This window comes from Coturnix japonica, chromosome 2, assembly GCF_054131305.1.
Source record: "Coturnix japonica strain WE chromosome 2, WE-NBRP24, whole genome shotgun sequence".
In the NCBI taxonomy this organism is placed as follows: Eukaryota; Metazoa; Chordata; class Aves; order Galliformes; family Phasianidae; genus Coturnix; species Coturnix japonica.
In genome coordinates this window covers 14,608,618-14,632,270 of record NC_140664.1, presented here as the reverse complement: position 1 = coordinate 14,632,270, position 23,653 = coordinate 14,608,618, and the positions used below count along the sequence as shown (strand labels likewise).

Below are 23,653 nucleotides of genomic sequence, written 5' to 3'. Positions count from 1 at the left end.
CATCATTCATTTTAGGTCACTCTAAAAATAACGTCTCCTATTCATTTTCATGGAAACTGCACAAGATGCAAAAAAGACAATAATACTACTTGGTAGAGCAAATTCTCAGCTACAAAACACTATTTTTTCACACATAATCACCATCAATAGCTGTACATTTTCAACAGCAGTGAGCAAGTCTGCATGTCCTATTCATAAAGATCTTCATGGCTGTCCAGAACATGGCTTGTTTTTCATATCTCATTCTTCACTGCTGAAATGCTTCTGTTTAGACTCCGTAAACATTCACATTTAGCATCAATGAATGTAATTTATGATTATTATTACATTTGCACAGAGGAATTCAGTTGCATGTTTTTGCTTAATACGCACTTCCATGTCAGATGCCATTTTATCAGGCAGCCCCTCTGCTGCCATTTGTCACATAGCAATCACATGTAATGGAATACTGGTAGAAAGGTTCCACCTCTACAGCTATACTACCAACATCTGCCTCTGGCATCATGGGCATAATAAAACTGGAAGCATTAACTTCATGTTAATGTTTAAGAATCATTGATAAATTTTTTCTAGAAATTTGTTCTACCACTGGTAGAAAACAATAATTCAAGGGAAAAAAAGAAAAGTTAGCAGAGTCTATTTTAAAAATGCACTAAATAATTACTAAAAGGGAATAATATTTCTTCCCATTTTGACAGGTTTAGCTAGAGTGGAGTTTGGTTGCTCAAGATCATGAGGTCCATATTAAGTAAAGCAGTAAAAATATGCTAACACCAAGCTGAAATTTAGGATGTACATAATAAAAATACACCACTACCTGCAGTACAGTTTGAAATAAAAATAGTCAAATGTTATTCTAAAATAATACAAAGGGTGTCAAGCAGGTTTTAGGACTGGCTGCTGTGATTCTCAATATGTGCTGCAGAACTGTGAAGGTCATTGTTTTGCCTTCCCTGTAAAATTTTAAGTAACAAGATTTCACTGGCAGCTAGTTAATAAACCAAGAAAATACCAGCAGCTTTTTTCACCTCTTCTGTAAGACACGTAAGAAAATTATTTGCCTCCCACATCAGTATGAATTCTCAGAGTGAATATAATTTTGCCCTTACATTTCTCCTGTAGGAAAAAAAATAAAAACTTTCTTAACTTTCCTCCACATGTTCCAAAAAGAATTGTTCCAGGATGGAACTTGGGGCAAAAAAACCACTATTTTCTAATGCAGAAGAACACAACTACTCCTTGTTTTGACAGGAAAAAAATCTCAGGAGAAAACAGCATCAGACAAACACTTTAGACAAACTGAAGGCAACATAACCTAAGAAAACAAGAAAAGTTGCCTAAACAAAGAGTAGACTAAAATAAACAAGATATATATATATATATATAAAACATAATGCATTATATAATACTTCTGAGGCTAAGTAAATATTCTGATTTTGTAAAAATTTTATACATTTCTTCATGATATATAACCTACGTAGCAGTGATATTTGATGCATTAGAAGTTTATTGGACGTTCTGAAATAGTTAAATTTTTACAAAAATGTTCTTAGATATTCTTAGACTTTAAAGCAATTTTAGACACTGATTACAGAGCATCATTCAAAAGTCACAGGTGAAATATCTGTCCATGATTAATATTGCAGTTCTAGTGTCAGCTACATTACCAGTATTTCAACCTGGCTAATATGCCCTAATGTGATGAGGCATATCTCTGTTTAAATTTATTGGCATTTCTTGTGCAATAGAAAAGAAATCATATGCTTTCCGGTATGGAAAAGCAGCAAGAACTAATTGTGCATGAGATCACACTAAGTAGTTCCTAAAAAAGTTTTACTTCCGGTTAGAGCTGCATTTTTAGCCTATGCTTGAACAAACTGCCTTGATCCAGATCTCTTGTTAGGGTATAAGTAAACATTTTTGATGGGTGAAATGCATCAATTTCAGTTGAAAAACTGTAAAAAAACGTGTTTGTCTGGAGAGAAATAAAGTTGGGCATTGCATGTAAAATTTTTAGGGAAAAAGCACTGGAATCAAAGAGTCACAATTATCCTAACTAAAGAGGTACTGGATTTCTAGAACACCTCCTGTTTTGTAAGAAACTATTTTTATTACACTGTTCAAATCTATGGCTTAAATGGGCAAGCACTAAGCATGGCATGGCCATTTACTCATTTCCTCCCAACTGGGATGGGGAATAAAACTGAAAAAAAATATTGCACACAAACTATTTCCTATGATAGAAAAGGAAGTGATTTATATAAAAATATATTTTAAAAGACAAACAAACAAAAATCCAAAAACAAACAAACAAAAAAACTGAACACTACCAAGTGACCCCACTAACCTCCAAGCAGCTGTCTCCCCAGAACTTTCTACAGTTTTGCAACCTTCCACATGATGCCAAGTGGAATAATCTCTTGACCAATCCAGGCCAACTGTATTGGCTCCACCTCACACTCTGACACCATGCCAAAGTGGCAGTGGCTTTTTCTTACTGAGTGGCTCAGCCTAGTTCTGTTTTATTCTTTTCTGTCTGTCTCATGTACCCTTTTGTAGGGAGATTTACTACACTCTTCTTTTCTTTTGGTGCCTATCCTTTTCTGTATTATCTGCACATCTCAGTGCTGCACAAGAAGAGACAAAATTTTAAGACCATTAAAAACAAGAGCAAAAAAAGAGCCTGGCATTCTGACAAAATTTGGCATCTCCTAACATACTGATATTCTGCTTAATTCATGAAGAGGCAAACTAAATTAACTGAGTTTTGATGTCATGGAGCAACAAAGAAACAGATTACTCCATCATTTCTCAGGCCAGTGAGAAATAATGCATTTGGCTGTAACTTGATGCTGAAAATACTATTAAGTTAAAATTCTTCTGATCTCCTCAAAACCTTGTTTAGTCAGAGCATTTTTTTTCCCCCTGAAGAATGAAGTAAACAGCTGAAGCTAGTTTATCCCAAAATTGCTTTAGAATGTTGGTTTTAGAGTTAAAATAAATAAACAAACAAAAAAATTACCCAATCAAAACCAAACAAACAGAAATTCATCCTGAAACACATGGATTAAATTCCTATTAGCAATTATTTTGTGTTTCTAACATTTTTTTTTTTCCTAATTGTGGATTTACAACAGCAGAAAATTTATACTAAATTAAAGATAATTAAAAGAGCAATTCTGATAGCAAATCTTTGTCAGCAGTTGCTCTAGATTTCCAAAATTTTTTGGAAAATAACCCTGCATAGCAGTTGGAACTAAATGATCATTAGGTCCCATTCAATACAATTCACAGAATCACAGGTTGGAAAGGACCTACAAGATCATCTAGTCCAATCATCCTCCCTTTACCATACCTACAGAAAACAACTAAACCATATCTACTAGCTCCCTATCCAGATGCCTCTTGAACACTGCCACGGATGGCGACTCCACCACCTCCGTGGGCATGCCATTCCAGTGCCTGACCACTCTCTGAGAGAAAGTTTCTTCTTACGTCCAGTCTAAACCCCACCTGATACAACTTTTGGCCATTTCCTCAGGCCCTGTTTGTTGCCTGGGAAAAGAGTTCAAGCTCCTCCTCATCATAACATCCCTTCAGGAAGTTATAGAGTGCAATGAAGTCTCCCCTGAGCCTCGTGTTCCTCAGGCTAGACAATCCCAGCTCCCTGAGCCATTCCTCATAAGAATTGTGCTCCCTTACAGGTTTTGTTGCCCTTCTCTGGACACGTTCCAGGGCTTCAGTGTCTTTCTTGTAGTGAGGAGCCAAAAATTCAATGATAATTCTATGACGACGGACAAAAATTGTTGGGTTAGCAGCATGAAAACCTGCATTTTGTATCATGGAGTAACAATTTCCAACAGCAGTGTTGCACTGTTTTGAATAATTTCAGTTTTTTCCTTATTCCATTTTCTTCATATAGAATACTAGGATAATAACGATTTTTATTTTTAAGTATTATTATTATTATTTATTTTTTTTTTGTCCTTCAAGTAGAAATAAATATGTTATGATCTTTGGTATCATTAGAAAATCAAATCATATGTAAAACTGAGTAACAAGAAAGAGTAATTGCACATGTACTGCAGGATTTAAAGAGTGTGTAGTATATAAGGCAGAAGCCAATATACTTGAATTATGAGGTTTAAAATGTTAAACAGATGCTACATTTCACAGGCACTATTCATCCTATGCAACAAATGAGGCAGAGAGCCTAAGGGAAATAGTGGGTGACTATGTAATTAAAGACTGTTTGATAATGAATGTATGTACAGAGGAAGAATTATCCTTTCATAAGCAATTTACATTCTGACACTTCCTAATTTTTGAAGAATTGACTTTTCAAAAAGGCAGCCATCCTCCATTATCCTTCCCCATCTCCTCCTAAAATAATCTCTAACCACACAGTTCTTGAATGCAATCCACTTCATATTAGGTAAACTTTTCTGCCTCCATCCTACCATGTTTCATTAATAGTTTTGAAAGTGAATTACTGCAGCACAGACTGAGTGATAGATATGTTAAGCAGCTTCTGGAGGAATACTAATCCCAACACAGTGGAAAGAGACCACAGGGACTACTGTTAGTGCTTATCTCAAATGCCATCCTTCAAACAAGCCAAAATAAGATACAAGTCTTCAGAGACTAAACCTGCCTGTTTCATGATTTCCTTTTTATATAATCAACTCTGATTTTCAGAATATTAATAAGTATATCAGTTAGCTCTTCACTAAAGGAAGAGGTCACTTGTACCTTGAAGCTGTAATTATGAACTCTGTAAAAATGTACAGCATTAATTACATTCAAACCACATTTTCTAGATACAAGTAGTTAAAACAAAAAAAATTAAAATTAAAATTAAAAAAAAAAAAAAGGCATTCAGTTTCTTAGAAACACAGAGATTTTAAGAGAATGAGCACACAGTCACTTCCACGACAAGTTTCATACATAAAGGTATTTTCCTCATGACTTATTTAACTATCAATTTGTCTTGCTTTTATAACAAATTTATTCAGTTATACACGTGTATGCTCATTTAAGCATCAGACCAACCTCTGATAAGAGGTGAAGGACTTGGGGATATTGACTGATGGAAAATTCAGCATAACCTGGTAATTTATGGTTGCAAGCCAGAAAGCCAATAGTATGATGAGCTGCATCAGCAGAATTGTAGCTAGAATGTCAGGGGAGGAGATTCTCCCTGCTCTACTCTACTCTCATGAGGCAGTACCCGGAGAACTGCAACCACCACTGGGGACCTCAACATTAAAACAAGTAAATAAGCAAATAAAAATATATAGATCTGTTGGATAGAGTCCAGAAGAAGGCCATAAGGATGATCAGAAGGATGGAGCAACTCTCCTGTTAAGCCAGGCTGGGACAGGTGAGGGTGTTCAATCTAGGAAGATCTCAGTGTGGCCTTCCTTTACTTAAAAAGGGGCCTACAAGGAAGACGGGGAGAGAATCTTCATCAGGATATGTAGTGATAGGATAAGTCATAAAGATAAGCTCTATCTTGACCTATTATATTTATCACATTTGTGGCAAAGAAAATCATATTAGATGATTTTCCTTACTGGATTAGTACAGAAAAGCTAAAAGCTTTATTAACCAATAAACTAATGCATTCCAGAAAATAGAAAGTCTTCCTCTTCACCTTCAAAAGAAAGATACTTCTTTAGTAGCCACCAAAACTGACACCTACAAAGAATGCAGTCCTTGGAACTCTTTAGATACATTATGGTTTCTAACAGATTGAAAAATATTCTGAAAAAATAAAACATTTTAAACCAACCAGGAAAAGCATAAGCGATTCAAATTACACTTCATAAAATCTGTTACAGTAAGTTTTACTTAGCTCCCTACAGTTCATAGGTATACAATTTAAATAAACTAGGATTCCTAAGCCTCAATAAATTAAATGCACTGATTCATGATTGTAAAATGTGCATATTGTTTAACGGATTAAATAAAAAACAAACAAACAAACAACTGTGCATATTCCTGTTGGAATCTAAATAAAGCCTGAAAATGAACTAGAGACATACAAAATGAAAGACAGATAGAGGAAGCACACAATATGATCATAGGATAATTCTCAATGTCACTTATAATTTTGCAAACACATATTTCCATTCCCTAAGTGATGAAAATACAAAACATGCCTGACAGGACTTATGTTTGAACCAATTTGGAAATGTCTACTGTATACTCTGTTCAGGGGAATCTCTGTCGACAGAAAAGAATCAAAGTTTAAAATCTTTGTTTGAATTCTATAGTTGGAAATTTTTGTCTATTTGAAAATTGATTGATATTGGAAAAAAAGTAAAATTCAGACTACTCACAGCAGATGCCATTTACCCACAAGCAAGTTCAACAAATATTGCTGATGAAAGTGTATCCTTATACAACTATTTAGAATTATAAATGCTATTGTTAACTACAAATTCATGATGGCAGCATTGAAAAAGCTAAACTATTATTAGAAATATGAATGATGGAAATGACAATGGAATCTCTAAAATGGTTTGGAAACATTGATAAAAAGTGTTCAGAACTGAAATAAAGATTCACTTCATCGCTAATTATCTCGGTAACAGTACTAAAAGTATCAGTGTAATGGGTGCTAAAAGTTGTGAAGTAATAGAAATGCAGTAAAAGTAGAAAGTACAAAAAATGAGAACTGAAAAAGACTGATGTTTATCTTGAGATCTCATGAGACATTAACCACACAACTTCTGTTCACTAAAAACACTCAGCTATATCTGAGCACTTCTTACACAGAGTCACTTTTCTGCTTCTCATGTTGCACTGCCAGCAAGCAGGCTGGGGCATACAAGAAGCTGGGAGAGGTTACAGTCAAGGAAGATGACCTAAGATGTCCACAGAGTTCAATAGCATGTGATCACAGAATCACACAGAATTATAGCAGTTGAAAGGGAACTGTGGGGATCAAGTTCAACCCTTTTGCTAAAGCAGGTTCTCTGTAGAAGTTGAACAACAAAGCATCCAGGTAGGTCTTGAATATCTCCAGAGGAGATTCCACAACCTCTCTGGGCAGTTTGTTTCAGTGCTCTATCACTCTCACAGTAGTTATTCCTCATATTTGCATGGAACTTCTTGTGTTGCACTTTTTTGCCTTTTGCCCCTTATCCTGTTACTGTGTAGTACTGAGAAGAGCCTGCCCTAAGCCATTTGACTCCCACCCTTTAGATATTTGTAAACCCCACTCATCTTTTCCATTCTGAAAAGTCTCAGGTCTGTCAGTCTTTCCTCAGGAAGGAAATGCTTCAGGTCTCTATCTTTGCACATATCCATTGGATTCTCTCTAGAAGTTCCCTGTCTTTCTTGTACTGGAGGACCTAGAACTGCAGATGTGACCTCACCAGGTCAGTGGGGGGGAAGAGGGAGAGAAAAACCTCTGTCCACTTGCTGGCCACACTTTTTTTAATGCAGCCCAGGACACCATTGGCCTTCTGGCTACAAGGCCACGCTGCTGGCTCGTGGCCAAGCTGCTGTCCATCAGGACACCCAGGTGCTTCTCTACAGAGCTTGTTTTCAGTAGGTCAGCTCCTAACCTGTAAAAATGCAGGTGTAGGACAATACAAATGCTCTTGTTGAATCTCACTATGTTTCTCTCCAACCATCTCTCCAGCCTCCAGCACAGACTTCTGGTGTTCCAGACACTCCTCCCAACTTTTTATCATCAGTAAAATTGTTTGAGGGTCAACTCTATCCCTTCATCCAGGTCACGGATGAAAGCATTGAATGGTAGGCTTTCAAGGTTTGTGAAGGGCTTGGAGAACATGCCCCACAAAGACAGACTGAAGGAACTGGAGCTGTTTAGTCTGGGGAAAAGAAGGCTGAAGGGAGACCTTATTGCTCCCTTCCAATATCTGAAAGGTGCTTACAGCAAGAGCAGGACTGATCTCTTCTCTCTGGTGACAGAATGAGGGGAAATAGCCTCAAGTTGCACCAGGGTAAATTTAGGCTGGCTATCAGGAAACACTTGCATATAGAAAAGGTTGTTTAGCACTGGAATAGGCTCCCCAGGGAGGTGGTTGAGTCACCATCCCAGGATGTGTTTAAAAACTGGATGTAGTGCTCAGGGGCATGATTTAGCGAAGGGTAGTAAGGTTAGTTAGTTAGTTAGGGTAGTAAGGTTAGGTCATGGTTGGACTATAATCTTTAAAGTCTTTTCTAACCTGAGTGATTCTATGATTCTAAGATCAGGCCAAGTACCACCCTCTAGAAAACACCACTAGTGACAGGCTTCCAAGCAGATTTGGTGCCACTAATCACAGTTCTCTAAGTTCTGCCAGTCAGCCAGTTCTCAGTTAGGTGATACTCTTCATTCAGCTATCCCTCACTTCTTTGGGCTTACTTATGATGACGTTATGGGAGACAGTGTCAAAAGATTTGCGTAAGTCAAGGTACACAACATTCGTTGGTCCCTCCTAATCTACTCAGCTGGTCATGACATAATAGAAGGCTACCATACTGGTAAAGTATGATTTCCCCTTCATGACTACTCCTGACAGTCTTCACTTCCACTTGCTTGGTGACAATATCCGAAATAAGCTGTTCCATCAATGATGTTCTGACCAGCTTTCTCCTTTATCTGATAAATGGAGGAGCAATAGGGGGACTTTTAGAGCAATGAAGTTTATCTTCCAAGAAACATGATGAGCCTTTGAAACAGCTGAACATCTGCCTGCCAATGGGAAGTACAGATTTAATTCCTTCTCATGCTTTGCTTGTACATGTATTTTTGCTTTACCTAGTAAAATATCTTTTTCTCTACTCAGGAATTCTCACCCCGTCTCACTAGGGAGAGTGGGTGGAAGGCTGTATGCTGTTCAGCTGCATGCTGCAGCAGTTAAGTCACAACAATTTTACAAAATCACCCAACATCCAATTTTGATTGTTTACATCAACTCAGTTAGTAGGAGCTTGATTTTCTTTTGCACTGTCCCTTATCTGCTTTTTATTATTTGAATGAAATTACAGTTACTTGAAATTAAATCTTGAGTAAAAATCTAATATATCATATTAGACATTTTATTTCACAGAAAAAAAAAAAATAGAAAAAAAATCTTCAGACAATCTAGATACCATAAGAAGATGAAGCTTAAAACAAAACAACAGTTACTTCACTGTTTTTTATTTTTTCCTAAAATCATAAAATCATTTGAGTTGGAAGGGATCTTTAAGGGCCATCTAGTCCAGCTTCCCTGTGAATGCAATGAACAGGGACATCCACAGCTAAATCAGGTTGCTCAGAGCCTTGCCCAGTCAGAACATGAGTGTCTCCAGGGAGGGTGCATCTACCACCTCTCTGGGCAATCTGTTATAGTGCCTCCCCACCCATATTGTAAAATCCAGTTTCTGAATCTCTAAAGGATTTGTCCTAAAATACTAAAACCATATCACACTAGACAAAAGAATTTTGGATGCAAAGCAAAAGTCTACTTGAAATATGCAAAGCAATCTGCTTGTTAAAAGAGGTTGCTGTGGCAACAAAAACTATCATCACTGAACTACATGCATTTTCTAAGTACATCAAGTATATTACTAGTAGCTCATAATGTTAGCAGAGGGACTGGAGTGAATTTGCGGCCGCACTGAAACCTGATCACCCATGATCCTATGGGTCTAGTCTCATATTCAATGTCTCAGAACATAGTACCAAAAATCTATGTAATCTTCACCATCTTCCCTGTGTCAGAGAAAGCTGAAGGTCAACTCTATCATTCTCCAGAATTGTAATATTTCTGCATAAAGAAAGAATGTTTTTGTTTGTCTACTAGGTTTATGAGTCAAGGTTTTGGTAGTGGGGAGCTGCAGGAGCACCTTCTGTGAGAAGAGCCCAGAAGCTTCTGCATGTCAGAAAAGCACAAGTTTCAGTGGTCTCCAAAAGGAACGTGTTGCAGGCTAGAGCTGAGTCCTGAGTGAATCTGGTTGCACTTCTGTGAGAATAGATTTATCACAGAATCATAAGGTTGGAAAGGACCTATAAGATCATCTAGTCCAGCCATCCTCCCTTTATAATACCTACAGAAATCCCCTCGACCATATCTCCTAGCTCCCTATCCAGATGCTTCTTGAACACTGCCAGGGATGGAGACTCCACCACATCCCTGGGCAGGCAAAGACAGGATAAACAACATTGCACAACAGCAGCTGGAAGGAGGTGTGAGGAAACATACCATAAAAATCTCAGAACACCCTGAGTCGGGATGGACTCACAAGGATCATCAATTTCAACACATATCTTCACATTTGACCACCAAAATTAAAACCATATGTCTGAAAACATTATGCAACAGGGTTGGTGCCATGACCAATGCCCTGAGGAAAACATTCCAGTGACTGAACATCCTCCTATTAAAGAATCTTTTCACAGAATCATAGAATGTTTGGGATTGGAAAGAATCTTGAAAGATCTTCTAGACCAAACTCCCTGCCAAAGCAGGAACACCTAGATTAGGTCACACAGGAATGCATCCAGGTAGCTTTTGAATGCCTCCAGAGGAGACTCCACAACCTCTCTGGGCAGCCTATCCTATTGTTCTGTTACCCTCACCATGAAGAAAATTTTCCTAACACGCTTCCTGAATTACCCTTAAAATGGCTTAATACCACTTCCTCAGGTCCTATCACTGGTCAAGATCACTCTAGATATAGAGAAAGATGATTATGCAGACACTGAATCAACGCAGAAGGAGGGTACAACATGCTCCAGCCACAGACCAAAAGTTCCCATGAAGCCTGCAGTGTGCTTATGGGGGAGCAGGCTGTCACTCTGCAGGGCATGAGACACATTGTGGAGCAGGTTTCCATGTGCAGTCATGGAAGATCCCACTTTTGAGCAGGTAGATTTGGCCTAAACGAAGCCACAGCCCATGGAGAGCCCCCACAAGAACAGGCCCCAGGTCAGAACTGTAGCTCAGAGAGTAGAACCCATAGTGGAAAACCCATAGGGAGTGATAGTGGAAGATCAGTCTGCTCCTGGAGGATGGACTCCATGGTATAGACCCCAATTGGAGCAGCTCCTAAAGAGCTGCAGTTTATGTAAAACCCATGTTGGATCAGTTTGTGAATGACGGCATCTCATAGGACAGACCCCACACTGAATATATGGAAGAATGACCATGAATTAGTTGCAGATGACAAAGCATTATGTACTGATGGTCACTCAGGCCAAGAAAGTAGAAGAGGGTAAATGAGGGGAAGTTGTTTTTAGTTTGTTCTTAGTTCTCAGTGCTGTAGTCTTTTACAAACAGGTGACAAATTTATCTCCCTTACAATGCATCTGTATCGCTCATGACCGTAATTGCTGAGTGATCATCATGCCCTTGTCTGAACCTATGAACTTTATTCATTATGTCTCCTTCCCCTGGACTTTTTGAGTACGGGAAATAATAGAGTTCACTGGATGAGTTTACATAACACACTTATCAGTGTGAAAACATCAGTCTTGCAATGAACACTTTATTGAAGTATGTAAATGTGTATGTGCATATATATACACACATTTGTATATATATAATATATATATGTTGTCATGTCATTTAGTATTAGTTGCATTTTTAACAAGGACACTGAACTTAATGACCATTATTTTGACTCACTCCCTTTAGTGATTTAGTGTGTTTTCTATTGTATTCAAAAATGTATATATATACATACACACATACACACACACACACACCACAACTAATAAATGCGCTAGTAAATAAAAAAGAAAACATTCTTATGATTAAACAATGCTTTTTAAGAATTATTGTAACTAATGGAAATTTGGTAAAATATCTTATCTGAGCTATATTACAGATTGGAGGGGGAAAAAAAAAAAAAAAAAAAAAAAAGGAAGATAGTAGTGTTGACTTGATAGCAACATCATCCATAGGGTGAAGTCCAAACAGATTTAATCTGATCAAAAATAAACCCTAGGTGACAATAAGTCCTACCTTGATAAGTGTTTTAGGAAACAAACAGCCCAGTTTGTCCAAACAACTTTTTTTTAAGATTATAACCAATATTTTTCTACTCCTATTGAAAATAAAATAAACATATAAAATAAACAATAAAATAAACAATATGTGTGTGTGTGTGTGTGTTATATACATATATATGTCAATTTAAAACTTTTTTCATAACTTGTTAAAATAGAGAGATAGTTGCATTTTTTGTAACACCTCTGATACACTTATAGAAAAACAGGAATGAAAAATATTCATGGAAGAACCAAAGGAAAAAGAAAAGACAAAAAGCTCTAATGAGATTTCTGCTTCATTTTTCCTGATCTGGAGAAGAAATTACTGCAAACAGGAGGCTCACGTGATTAAGCACCATATAGAAAGCAGAAAGAAAAGTAATTTGTTACTAGAGAAAACAAAAGTAAAACAAAATAAAATAAAATAAAATAAAATAAAATAAAATAAAATAAAATAAAATACAACGTTTTACTCATTTTAATCACAGTTCACTGGCACAGAGTGTGTTTTAACAATAGCTTTTATTAGACTATTGTAAAAGGAATGAAATGGGAACTCAAGAAGCTGTAAAAATCCTGGGAAAAAAAAAATATTAATCCATGCAACAGTATTATTACATCCAGTTCTGGAGCATACAACATAAGAAAGTTACAGTAAGTCCAGAGGAGGACCACACAGATGACCAGAGGAATGGAGCACCTGTCCTACGAAGATGCGCTGAGAGAGGAAAGCTTATTCAGTTTAGAGAAGAGAAGGCTCTGGGAGAGCTCATTGTGACCATCCACTACAAAAAAAAAATGGCCTAAAAGGAAGATGGGGAGGAACTCTACAATGAGGTGTGTAGCAACAGGGAAATTAATAACTGCTTTCAATTAGAAGAGATGTTAGTTATTAGATATTAGTTATTCTTTACTTTGAGGGTGGTAAGGCACTGAAGCAGATCGACCATAAGTAAATATATGTGTGTGTGTGTGTGTGTGTGTGTGTGTGTGTATAAAGTCAATCCAAAAATAAGAAAAAGATACAAAAAAAACAAAACCTTAGAACTTTAAATACCCCAAAAAGAAATACAAATGAAAAAAGAACAAATAGAAGTACTTTGAAAAAGATATTGGCTATCTTTCATAAAATCCCCACTGGGAAACATATCACGCATAGTTGTGAGGCCTAAAATTGTTGAAAGTGATTAAAATTTGACCCACCATCTGTCTTTCTCGAAACCAGACAATTACTGATTTAATTGACTTGGAACATTATACATTGCTGAATATATGTCACACAAGACCAAGTGATTTGATTTGTAAAAACTTGCCAGAAAGATGCCTTGAAGCTTGCAGATAACTCTCATTTTTGGTGTTTCTATTTCAGAGGCATTTTTACTTTGACAAAAACAATGCCTAAGGCTTACATACCATGTGTAGGGTTTAGATTTTTAAGTACACTATTAAAGTAGGAAACAATGCACAATAACATTAAAGCAAATGTCATTTATCATTTATTAGACTGCGCCCATGATTTCGTTTTATGAAGCCTGTGGCTGGAGTATCAGGCATGCTTTAACTTGACACAAAAGGCTACCTTTTTAACAGAGTACATAACAACTTCCTACTCTTCAAGTAGTAGTCATTTACCCAGCTTACAGATACACTAACATAATGCATATTTTCAGGACTGTTTTCCATTTAATTCCTCTATTCCTTCCTACATATCCTCACCATTAAGACTAAAGGGATTTAGAATGTAATTCCAAATTCATTGTGAAATAACTGAATACAATGTAACACATACTAAATCACTAAAGGGAGTGAGTCAAAATAATGGCCATTAAGTTCAGTGTCCTTGTTAAAAATGCAGCTAATACTCAAAATAAAATTTTGACAACTCAAAATAAAATTTATATTGCTCAGCAGACAAATGTCAGAGCAGAAAAAGTCCTTTGCCACACAACAGACACAACTCCTGTCTACAAAAAGGGTTGTAAGGAGAATAAGGGTAATTACAGTCCTATCAGCCTGACCAGGTGCCAGGAAAGGTTATGAAACAGATCACAGAATCATCAGGGTTGTAAAAGATCATCTTGAGTGAGACCACAGGGTACATGCAAGACAACCAGGAGATCAGGTCCAGCCAGCATAGGTTCTTGAAAGGCAGGTCCTGCCTGACCAACCTCATCTCCTTCGATGATCTAGTGGCCTGCTTGGTGGATGAGAGAGAGGCTGTTGATGTAGTCTTCCTAGACTTCAGAAAAGCCTTTGACACTGTCCTCCATGATATTTTCTTTGGGAAGCTGGCAGCCCATGGCTTGTACAGGTAAGTTATTCAGTGGGTAAAAAAAAAAATGATGTTAATAGGATGAAGTTCATCAAGATCAATGCTGGGACCTGCACTTCATCCAAAACAAGTCAACACTACAGGCCTGATAAAAAGCAGCTGGAAGACTGTGTGGAAGAAAGGGACTAGGGAGTGTTGGTCAACACCTGGCTGAACATGAGCCAACAGTACACTCAGGTGGATAAGAGATTCGGTAGCATCTGTAAGAGGCCATGCTTTTTATACTATTGCCTCAAAAGTTTGCTGAAATGGGCAAGTTCAGGCAAGTCCTGACCAAGGTTCCAGAAATCCCTTTGTCTGAGACACACAGAAGGACAAGTCCAGGAGCTACGAAAAGGAGATAAGATGCAGATGAATGGCCCTAAAGTGGTCTTTTTGTGTGGGCTTATCTCAAGGAAGATGGTCATCTCCGAGGTACTCACATGACTCTGATCCAAGTCCCCAGGAATGTCACATAGGCTGGAAAGAAGTAGGATAAAAAGAGCATGGATGAACCATGAAGGAGGTTTTCTGACATCAGATGCCTCATTACATGAATGCCTGCATGCTGAAGAACTTTTAGGTATCTGACCTCAGATTCCTCAATTGTCGTCCTACTGCTGCCAACAGACTCTCCTGGGCCTGCTGTTCGAGACTCTGCTCCATGTGACCTCGCTACTCCATGAGACCTTGCTGCTCCTTCCACCGCCTGCTCTGCACTGCACCGATCTGCTGCTTGCGGCCTGCCACTCTACTGCTGCTCTCCCCTACGTCTATTTTGCCCTGGACCAACCTACGTGCAACGGGACGCTGCTGCATCCAGGTGGTGACTATTCCCCGCTTTTACACAATTCTTGCCCTTTTCTACCTTTTCTATCGCCCACTTTCCCGTCACCATCACCCTCGCCATTCTCCCTTCCCCATCCCCTCAGCTGTCTATTATTTCTAATAAACTGGTCGGATCAACACTTGAATGTTTTTCTTCTTAATCTCACACCGGGCATAACATATCAAAAAGAACCTTGCCTCCTTCCTAAATTGGAGCGAGACAGCATCCTGTCTTGAGTCAGAAATAGCATAGCCTGCAGAACCAGGGAAGTGACGACCCCTTTGCATCCAGTTCTGGTGAGGGTGTACCTCAAACACTGTTCAGTTTTGGGACTCTCACTACAAGAAAGATATTGAGGCCCTAGAGCATGTCCAAATGTAGCTGCTAAGGAATCTGGAGCACAAATCTTACAATTAGCAGCTGAGAGAAGACTTAAGGAAAAATAATGTTATTCTATAAATTAATTGGAAGAATATTAGACAATAATAACATGCACCAGTGAAAGCTGGAATCAATAAGAAGCCACAAAAAAGATTCCAGGAAAACACAGAGGTGAAATAGACACTGATTAAAGTACATTTTGTTTTCTAGGAACAGTCTTTTAAATTGAAGAACTACCGTCATCAATTTAGGAAAGATAAAGGTTTCTCAATACTGAAAATATTTTCCATCCAGAAACTATTTTAAACATTAAAGGGGAAAAAAAAAAAAAGAAAAAAAAAAAAAAAGCACAAGAAAACAGTCTGACTGAACAGCTAATTTGGAACCTTAATTATAGGTTCTCATAATTATTATGAGCTGAGAGTTGTACTGACAGATTACATAGATATAAGCAACATCAAAATCTCATCACAGAAAGCTCAATTTCAGTTGAAAAATAAAGTTCTCACTTTGTGTGTGTGTGTGTGTGTGTGTGTGTGTTATTTTTTATTTGTAAAACCTTAATTATAAATACAACATGTGAAGACTTTTAACTGTTCAGAACTATCATTTTCAAGGAGCTAGGAAAGATCAAACCTGATGCAGCACCTCTCTCCATAAAGACATACTGAATCATCTGAGTTAGAAGGGATGCTTAAAGGTCATCTAGTCCAATTCCCTTGCAATCAACAGGGACTTCTACAGCTAGATCAAGTTGCTCAGAGCCTGGTCTAGCCTGACCTTGAACATTCATCTACCACCACTCTGGGTAACTGGTTCCAGTGCCTTACTACCCTTACTGAATAAAGGATATAAGGTTTTTTTGTTTGTTTTTATATGTTTTTAAACAACCTACATCTTCCCTCTTTTAGTTTAAAACTGTTTCCCCTTGTCCTGTCACAACAGACCCTGCTAAAGATTTTACCCCTTTCCTTCTTGTAGTCCACACTCTAGATACTGGAATACTACTATCAAGGCTTTCTGTAGCAAATCACATACTCACATTTGACTTATCTTTGGACAATAAGTCTGTATTTAAATACATACATTCCTTGTTGATTTAATGCATACAGTCTTGATTAAGATGAGATAGCAAGTGGGTAGAACAGCACTAATCCTTTTATTAAAACATAAATGAAAAACATTTGGAGACAGTAAGTTTCCTGTGTCATAGCAATTCAAGGAAGAGAAAATCCTTTTTAGTAACAATTGTTAATAATTAAAGAAAGAGATGTCAAAATATGCACTGGAACATATTAGTCTTTTCTACAAAATAATCAAAAGTCATCAGATGCAGATGGTACAACTAATACAAACAGAAGGAGATACTACTCAATTGTAACTACCTTAACATAAAACTTTTGAAATACTAGAAGTGTGCATCGGCTTACGTGCAAAAATAGACAATGCCATGGATGAAAAATCATTGAAGGTTTAATTATAGTAAGTAGACTCTGCTTAAGAAATCTCTATGACACAAACTGTTGGAGTGGAATAAAGTATTCCAGAGAAGTATCGCTGTATAGCTACATGCTCCCTTTCCCATATGTGACACTCAGATAAGTGTTCAGATAACACTGACAGATAGGGTCTCAACTAAAAATGCTCACAGTGAGAAAGCTGAGAGCCATCAAGTAGAAAAAGTAGAGACTAAAATAAAAAATACTGGCAAAAAGTTAAGTAGGAAAGTGTCCTGGGTTTATATATTGGATGTTATTTTGTTTAATATATTCAATGTGAATATATTCAATATGAAACAGGAATGAGACTGAATTGCAACACTTGTGAATAAAAACTTCAACAGAAACTGAATCAGGTATGGAAGAAGTTGTGTTATAGTTTTGATACATCTATACTGGCTAGTGGTGTTTCACAAAAATTATAAGGAACTTATGCTTCATAAATATATCCGAGTACCTGAAATGATTATGAGAATTCAAAGGTTTAAAATCATCCATATTCATTAAGGACAGAAATTTTGGCATTACTTAGAAACTTAGCAGAACTCTTTTGGTATAATATGGTTAAAAGGTTAATTTTATAGTTACTCATTAAACATGGGTGAGACAGTATTTAAAATATATATATATATATATATATATATATGAATATATATATATGAATATATATGCAATATATATTCATTCTACAAAAAGTAGAATGAATGTGAGGAAATAGACTTCATAGTTAAACTACTCTGATCATTTGTAGAGAATGAGAGTCCTATCTGAAGACTGTGTTATTGAAAATGTATCTCACTTTCTACATACCTCTGAAGTATATGTTTCTAGACAGAGGACTAACACTGAATTAAACTACCTAGTTCAGAGTAGACAGTGTTCTACCCACCAACAGAAAAGTACTGTTGAACAGTTAGCTCCTGAAAAACATCTGTCAACTGTGTCAAATATACACACATATACGCAAAAACCTACCCTCAGATGTGTCTGCAGCTCAGTGTTTACTGATATGAAAACAGGTTGACAAACACCAGAAGATTACCCCAACTACAGAAGTACCCCAAGCACTTCAGCATAAACACCACATTGGCTGAAACAAGTGGAAAGTTCAGCTTAAAGAAGAAATCAGTCATTTTAAATGCTATGTTTTGGAGCGTAAACTCTGTATCCTAGATCATCTGTGCAGAAATCTGAATAAGGAAATCTACTTCATTATGAATTCACTCTTTTACCTCCTATTACTCTTAGACAAGCCTTTTGCAAACTTTATTAATACATTCCAATCTAAGTAACTTTCTTCTACTTTGTTTTCTTATGCAGTCAAGTTACAGTGTTTCTCAGGTTTATTATTACTCTCAGTTACATACAGAAAACCACAAAGAATTTTTCCAGATAGGATTTCCTGATAGCTTTGCCTTCTATTTGATTTAAGACTGTTTATTAGTCAGATACTCCACAATATCTTTGAAATAATAATAATAATAATTATCCCTCATCTCTGATCACTGCTCAGAACCTGAGGATACAACAATCCAACAGAACTAGACTGCTCTGAAGATTAAATATGCATTTTCTTACTTATTCTCACAACCCTGAGCTGATAATTTCCTGTTCATCAGAGGAATCAAATGAGACCTAGACAGAAGATCAGCTGATGGGTGGACCATAAAGGGGATAATGCACTGGTGGTCAGCAGCTTGATGTCTGAGTGAAGTTCAATCACAGATGATGTCCTCCAGGGTTCAGAACTTCTACCAGTGTTCTTTTACACCTCCACCAGTGACACTGACAGCAGGATCAAATGCACCCTCACTGAGTTTGAAGATGACACCAAGCAGTGTTGCGCAATCAATGCACCTGAAGGCCATTGTGCCATACAGAGAGCCCTAGACAGACTCACATAGTGGGCAAAGATGAACCTCAAGAGATACAACAAATCAAAGTGCAAGGTCTTACACTTGGGTTGTGGAAATCCCCACAGTCAATATACATGGGGAACAAAAGAATAGTGTGCAGTCCTGGAGAAAGCTCCTGGGAGAGTTTACAGTTTACAATATCTAAAGTTGTGGGAAGGGGGAGGTCTATCTGTTTCAATTTACTTATTCAGAGTCTACCATCACTAACAGAAACAACATCTATAACATTTTATTTAAGGAAATATTAGCTGTTTTCTGGCATCACTAATCAGTTGAAAAGACAGAAACAACTCATTTTTTTATTTTCTTTTTAAAAGTCCTATCCCACACCTCAGATGAAACAAATATATATATATATAAATAATTAAAGCCCACCAAATAAAAACTTGATGCATTCAAATGCAATTTGGTGAGCTAGTATAAAGTGTCATTATAAGGAAAGAAATAAATACATATGCAACATATAACAGGATGTAAAATCACAGCTGATTATATGGAGATGAGTTTGAGAATATTCAGTGACTTCTCTCACTCTCTACCTATTCATATACAATTAATTTTATTTTTGAAGAACTATTATTACTAAGAAAAAACACAGCTCACAAGTAAGCTAAAGTGATACATTTTCAAAAAATAGACAATAACCTGCCCCTTGAAAATTAGGGTGTTTTCAAGACCTCTCAAAAATAATCATGTAAATAAAGGAAATAAGTATTGGGCTGTGCAAATTAATTCAATTTTAAATACAAAAATCTTCCTTTTCCATGTTACTGTGATTCACAGTTTGTCACTTTATCAGCAATATACTTTGATATCCAAAAGAACCTTGAAGACATAAAGAAATGGCAATTCACATGGTACAAACTGATCCTCAATAAGCCCACCTATTCTATCTGCCACTCCATAATAAGTTTTGGGACTTCTACCATGGTTTTGATATGTATAGTCCTGTCCTGGTTTCTGAACCTATTACATTATTCCATTCCTCTTTAGCAGTTATCAGGAACTATGCACCCCAGTCCTTATTTTTTGAATTACTCTTGAATTAGTTGTGTTTATAAGATTTCTCCCTTGCAATAACTAAGCTATCTCTCTAGCCTATCTTCCCTCTGTATGATAAATGTAAATAATTTAAAAATACAACACGCTCTCCATTTCTAAAGCATTCATTTGATGGATTAACTTCTGCTTTTTTTCTCTGTTATTTTGATCAATAGCTATTATACACTCCTACCAGCAGGCAAGGACCATATTACTTTAACATTTTTGTAAAGGAACACATGCAATGATAGTATAAAACAATGTAATTATTCTAGAATAATTCAGAAATGTACACATATGCTATTTTAAGATTTAATCAATAAAAAAATACAAAAATTTATATGTCATAAGACTTTTAAAGAGAAAAAGTTTTTCTCATAAATTTTTCTACTCGATTTTTGTTGCTTTTAAAACCAATAGAATTGGGAAAAGAATAAAAATATAAAGATATAGCATTTTAATATTAACATAAACTTGACATTAAAGATAAATTATCTTCTAAAAATATATATTTACCTTTGTAATTTACTTTGAAACCAACTGATCCCACACTTTCATCCGTCTGAAGATGCAACCACATCTGATTGCTCATGCTTACAATTAAGTCTGGAACAAAGCTCCCGGTTAACCTACAGATAGAAAAATAAACCTGTAGAGTGATTACATGTAAAATAAATGAATAACCTCCTTAAGAAAGTGCAAAAGACAAAAAGAAAACCTTAACAACAATCCTAAAGGACTATTACTATATCATAGTTAATAAGCACAATTACAGTGAAAAGTACGTTATGCATTAACTGTCATACCAAATCCAGAAAGAAAACTCTTTAACTTCAATGCAGTGTCAGATAACCAAATTTATTTTTCTTTCTACTTACATCTACTTACCAATTTAGACTTTGAAAAGAAGTCTAAGCAACTGCTAGCTGTAAACTGTTTGTTAGGATTTCTTCTTTTAGACTCAGCATGTTCACTTACATCAACTTATCTTATCAATATATCTCTCAAGATTCCAATGACTCAGGATTTATCAGAGTACTCCACAATACCTTCAGTTATGTGCACTTTCCCTTCCCTGAATCTTACCTAGTGCAACACAGATACTTGCAGTAATATTAAGCAAAGCCCATGAAACAATACTATATTTTTTATTTAATCATAGCAAACTTATTTCGCATACAACTACTCAATTTTAGAATACATACTTCATATATTCATAATTAAGTTGTTATTCTAAAATAGCAATTGCATTACAAAGGTGTCCAGGTTCCCTGCACTCTTTTCCCACATTACCTCTATCACAGCTAGTGGAGGCCAGATGCAGCTGACATTCATTAATCAAACTGAAATTCATTAACCAAAATGCTAGTTGTCAGAACCTAAAAACCTGCTAATGGTCAATGATATTAATTGATTTAAAAACAAACAAACAAATGAGTTACACTTCATTTTTCTAACTTGTCATACTATAAAAATCCAAGTAAATAGATAAATAAAATAATCAGCATAATCCTCAATGTGTATTCTATTAGTTATATTAAATGTATGATAGTAAAAAGTGTTCTGAAACCTGTACTTTTATGTTACATGGACTTGCTTTTCCAAAAATTTTCCATTTCTCTTAAATGGATCACAGGCACAAAACTGTTTAAGAGTGAAAACTGTTTCTTTTTATTTTTTTTCTGGTTCTAATCAATTTTTTAGAGCTTAAACTTAAAACGGACTATTTAAATATATCTTGGAATTAATTTTAGCTCTTCCCTCTGGTCTTTTTTCAGCTTGTTTCCTTATAAAATACTCTGCTGTAGGAGAAATTCTTGTCAAATCTCCACATCTGTGTTCACAGATGGAGCTACTACAAAAATTCTTGCCAGAAATGAACAACTGAGTGCCTGGCCAAAATAATGTACTGACTGTGCATTTCTGCACTAAAGAAAAGTTGAATTAAGATTTTGCCAAATTAAAAAAATAACAGGATATTACTGAGAAACACCACTGATATAATAGCTAGCAGTTTTGTAATGGTCATTGATGACTGACAGTAGACTTTAGGAATATTGTCTAAAACTACTAGGATTATTAATCTCCATGTTGTTTCAGAGAGTATAATTCCTATATTAAAAAGCCAAAACAATTTTTTTATAATTTTATTTTTCTGAAGTGGATTTTAAAAAATACATGAAGCTTTCAGATGCCCTACTTTTCAGTGAAATAGTACATTGAAGGAAAAAGAAAAAATCTATGAATGCTTTTTTGAAATTAATTAACAAAGTACAAAAATGATTTATCACTTTTAAGTTTTCCTTCAGTATTTTAAATTACATATTTTGAAATATATTTGAAATATAGTTTGTTGTCACCTACAAATTCCTATAGGCTTCAGCTGAGTTGCCAATAAGTGAGACAACTTTCTGCAAGGCAGGTGAGAGATTATGAGACACAGACATTTAAGTAGATACACCTTGAACAGAAATGGGGTATTTATAACAATACAATGACAAACTTTCAAGTAATTGGGTTATCTGTTATTTCTGTATCTTCAAAAACAGCGAATTATCATTATTTAAGTGCTTAGCAATCCCTTTGGAAAGGTTTGGAAAGATCTGAGAGTCATAAACAGGATCCAGAAAAGATAACATTACGTGAAGGTAGCTATTTAAGCTTAAATAATAATAAAATCTTGCAGTTATGAATTATGTTTTCTTTCCTCCTGAGTTTATAAGTACTCCCCTAGAGGGAATGATTACTGAGAGGACTTCTCTCCTAGTTGCACGTTCTTACACCTTGCATTTCAAAAGCTGAGCAGGTAGCACCATCAACAACATAAATTGATAGATATAATTATGATACTTTCATTTTTATTAACCAGCTTAACAGTAGCCATGATGCTCAGCAGTGTGATTTTCATCTTTTCCTGTAGGACTTCAAGACTACTTTTACCACATACTAGTGACATACACTTCCCTTGAGGTAACTTCTTTTCATGTGATGAAAATGATGCAAGAGACAGAATACTTGTAGGTGCCCAATACAGAGTAAAAATAAATAAATAAATAAATTTAAAAAAAGAAGAAAAATAAAAAAAAATGCCTTGCGCACTCTATAAAAAATTGTCTTGCGCACTCTATTTTCTGAATGTGCACTGCAGGAGCAGTGTCTGGATGCATCTTACATAAAGAATCACCTGCAGCAACTGTCAGTATAAGCTGCTAAAAAGCAGAATTCCATTCAGAAAAGGCACTGTGATTGTTGTATGAGAAGGAGCCACTAACTTGTTCTTCTTTCCCTTTTATGCAGAGCCAGCAGGCAGTGCAGCAACTCAGGAGTGGGGCAAAAAGCATGATTACAGTGGCAACATAAGCATGATTACAGTGGCAACATAAGCATGATTACAGTGGCAACATACGGTTATGGCATAGCAGAAGAGCAGGGCATGACAGTTTGCACAGACAGTTCTTGCAAGGCAGGTGAATGGAGGGAAGCAGCATGCGCTGCTCTTCTCATCCCAGGAAAGCTCTTTATCAGTACTGACATGGTGCAGACAGAAACAGAAATGCAGATGGGGAGGTCAACAACCACTCTGGGCTGATGCAAACATCCAGAAAGACCTCCCAGAGAGTGAGAAGGCTGTCCAGACTTGTGGCTGTCAGGAGCTCAGGAATCTGGAGACCACCAATG

General features: G+C 36.3%; 1 protein-coding gene across 3 annotated transcripts in view; it reads right to left on the bottom strand.

Annotated features, from left to right (window-relative positions):
• The window catches only part of CSMD3 (CUB and Sushi multiple domains 3), a 468,617-nt gene that overhangs the window by 210,444 nt on the left and 234,520 nt on the right, over positions 1 to 23,653 (bottom strand). For all 3 annotated transcript variants that reach the window (XM_015856172.3, XM_015856173.3, XM_085537054.1), the window contains one exon: positions 20,492 to 20,604. In XM_015856172.3, the coding sequence (XP_015711658.2) occupies positions 20,492 to 20,604 (113 nt within the window). The remainder of the gene's footprint in view (positions 1 to 20,491; positions 20,605 to 23,653) is intronic.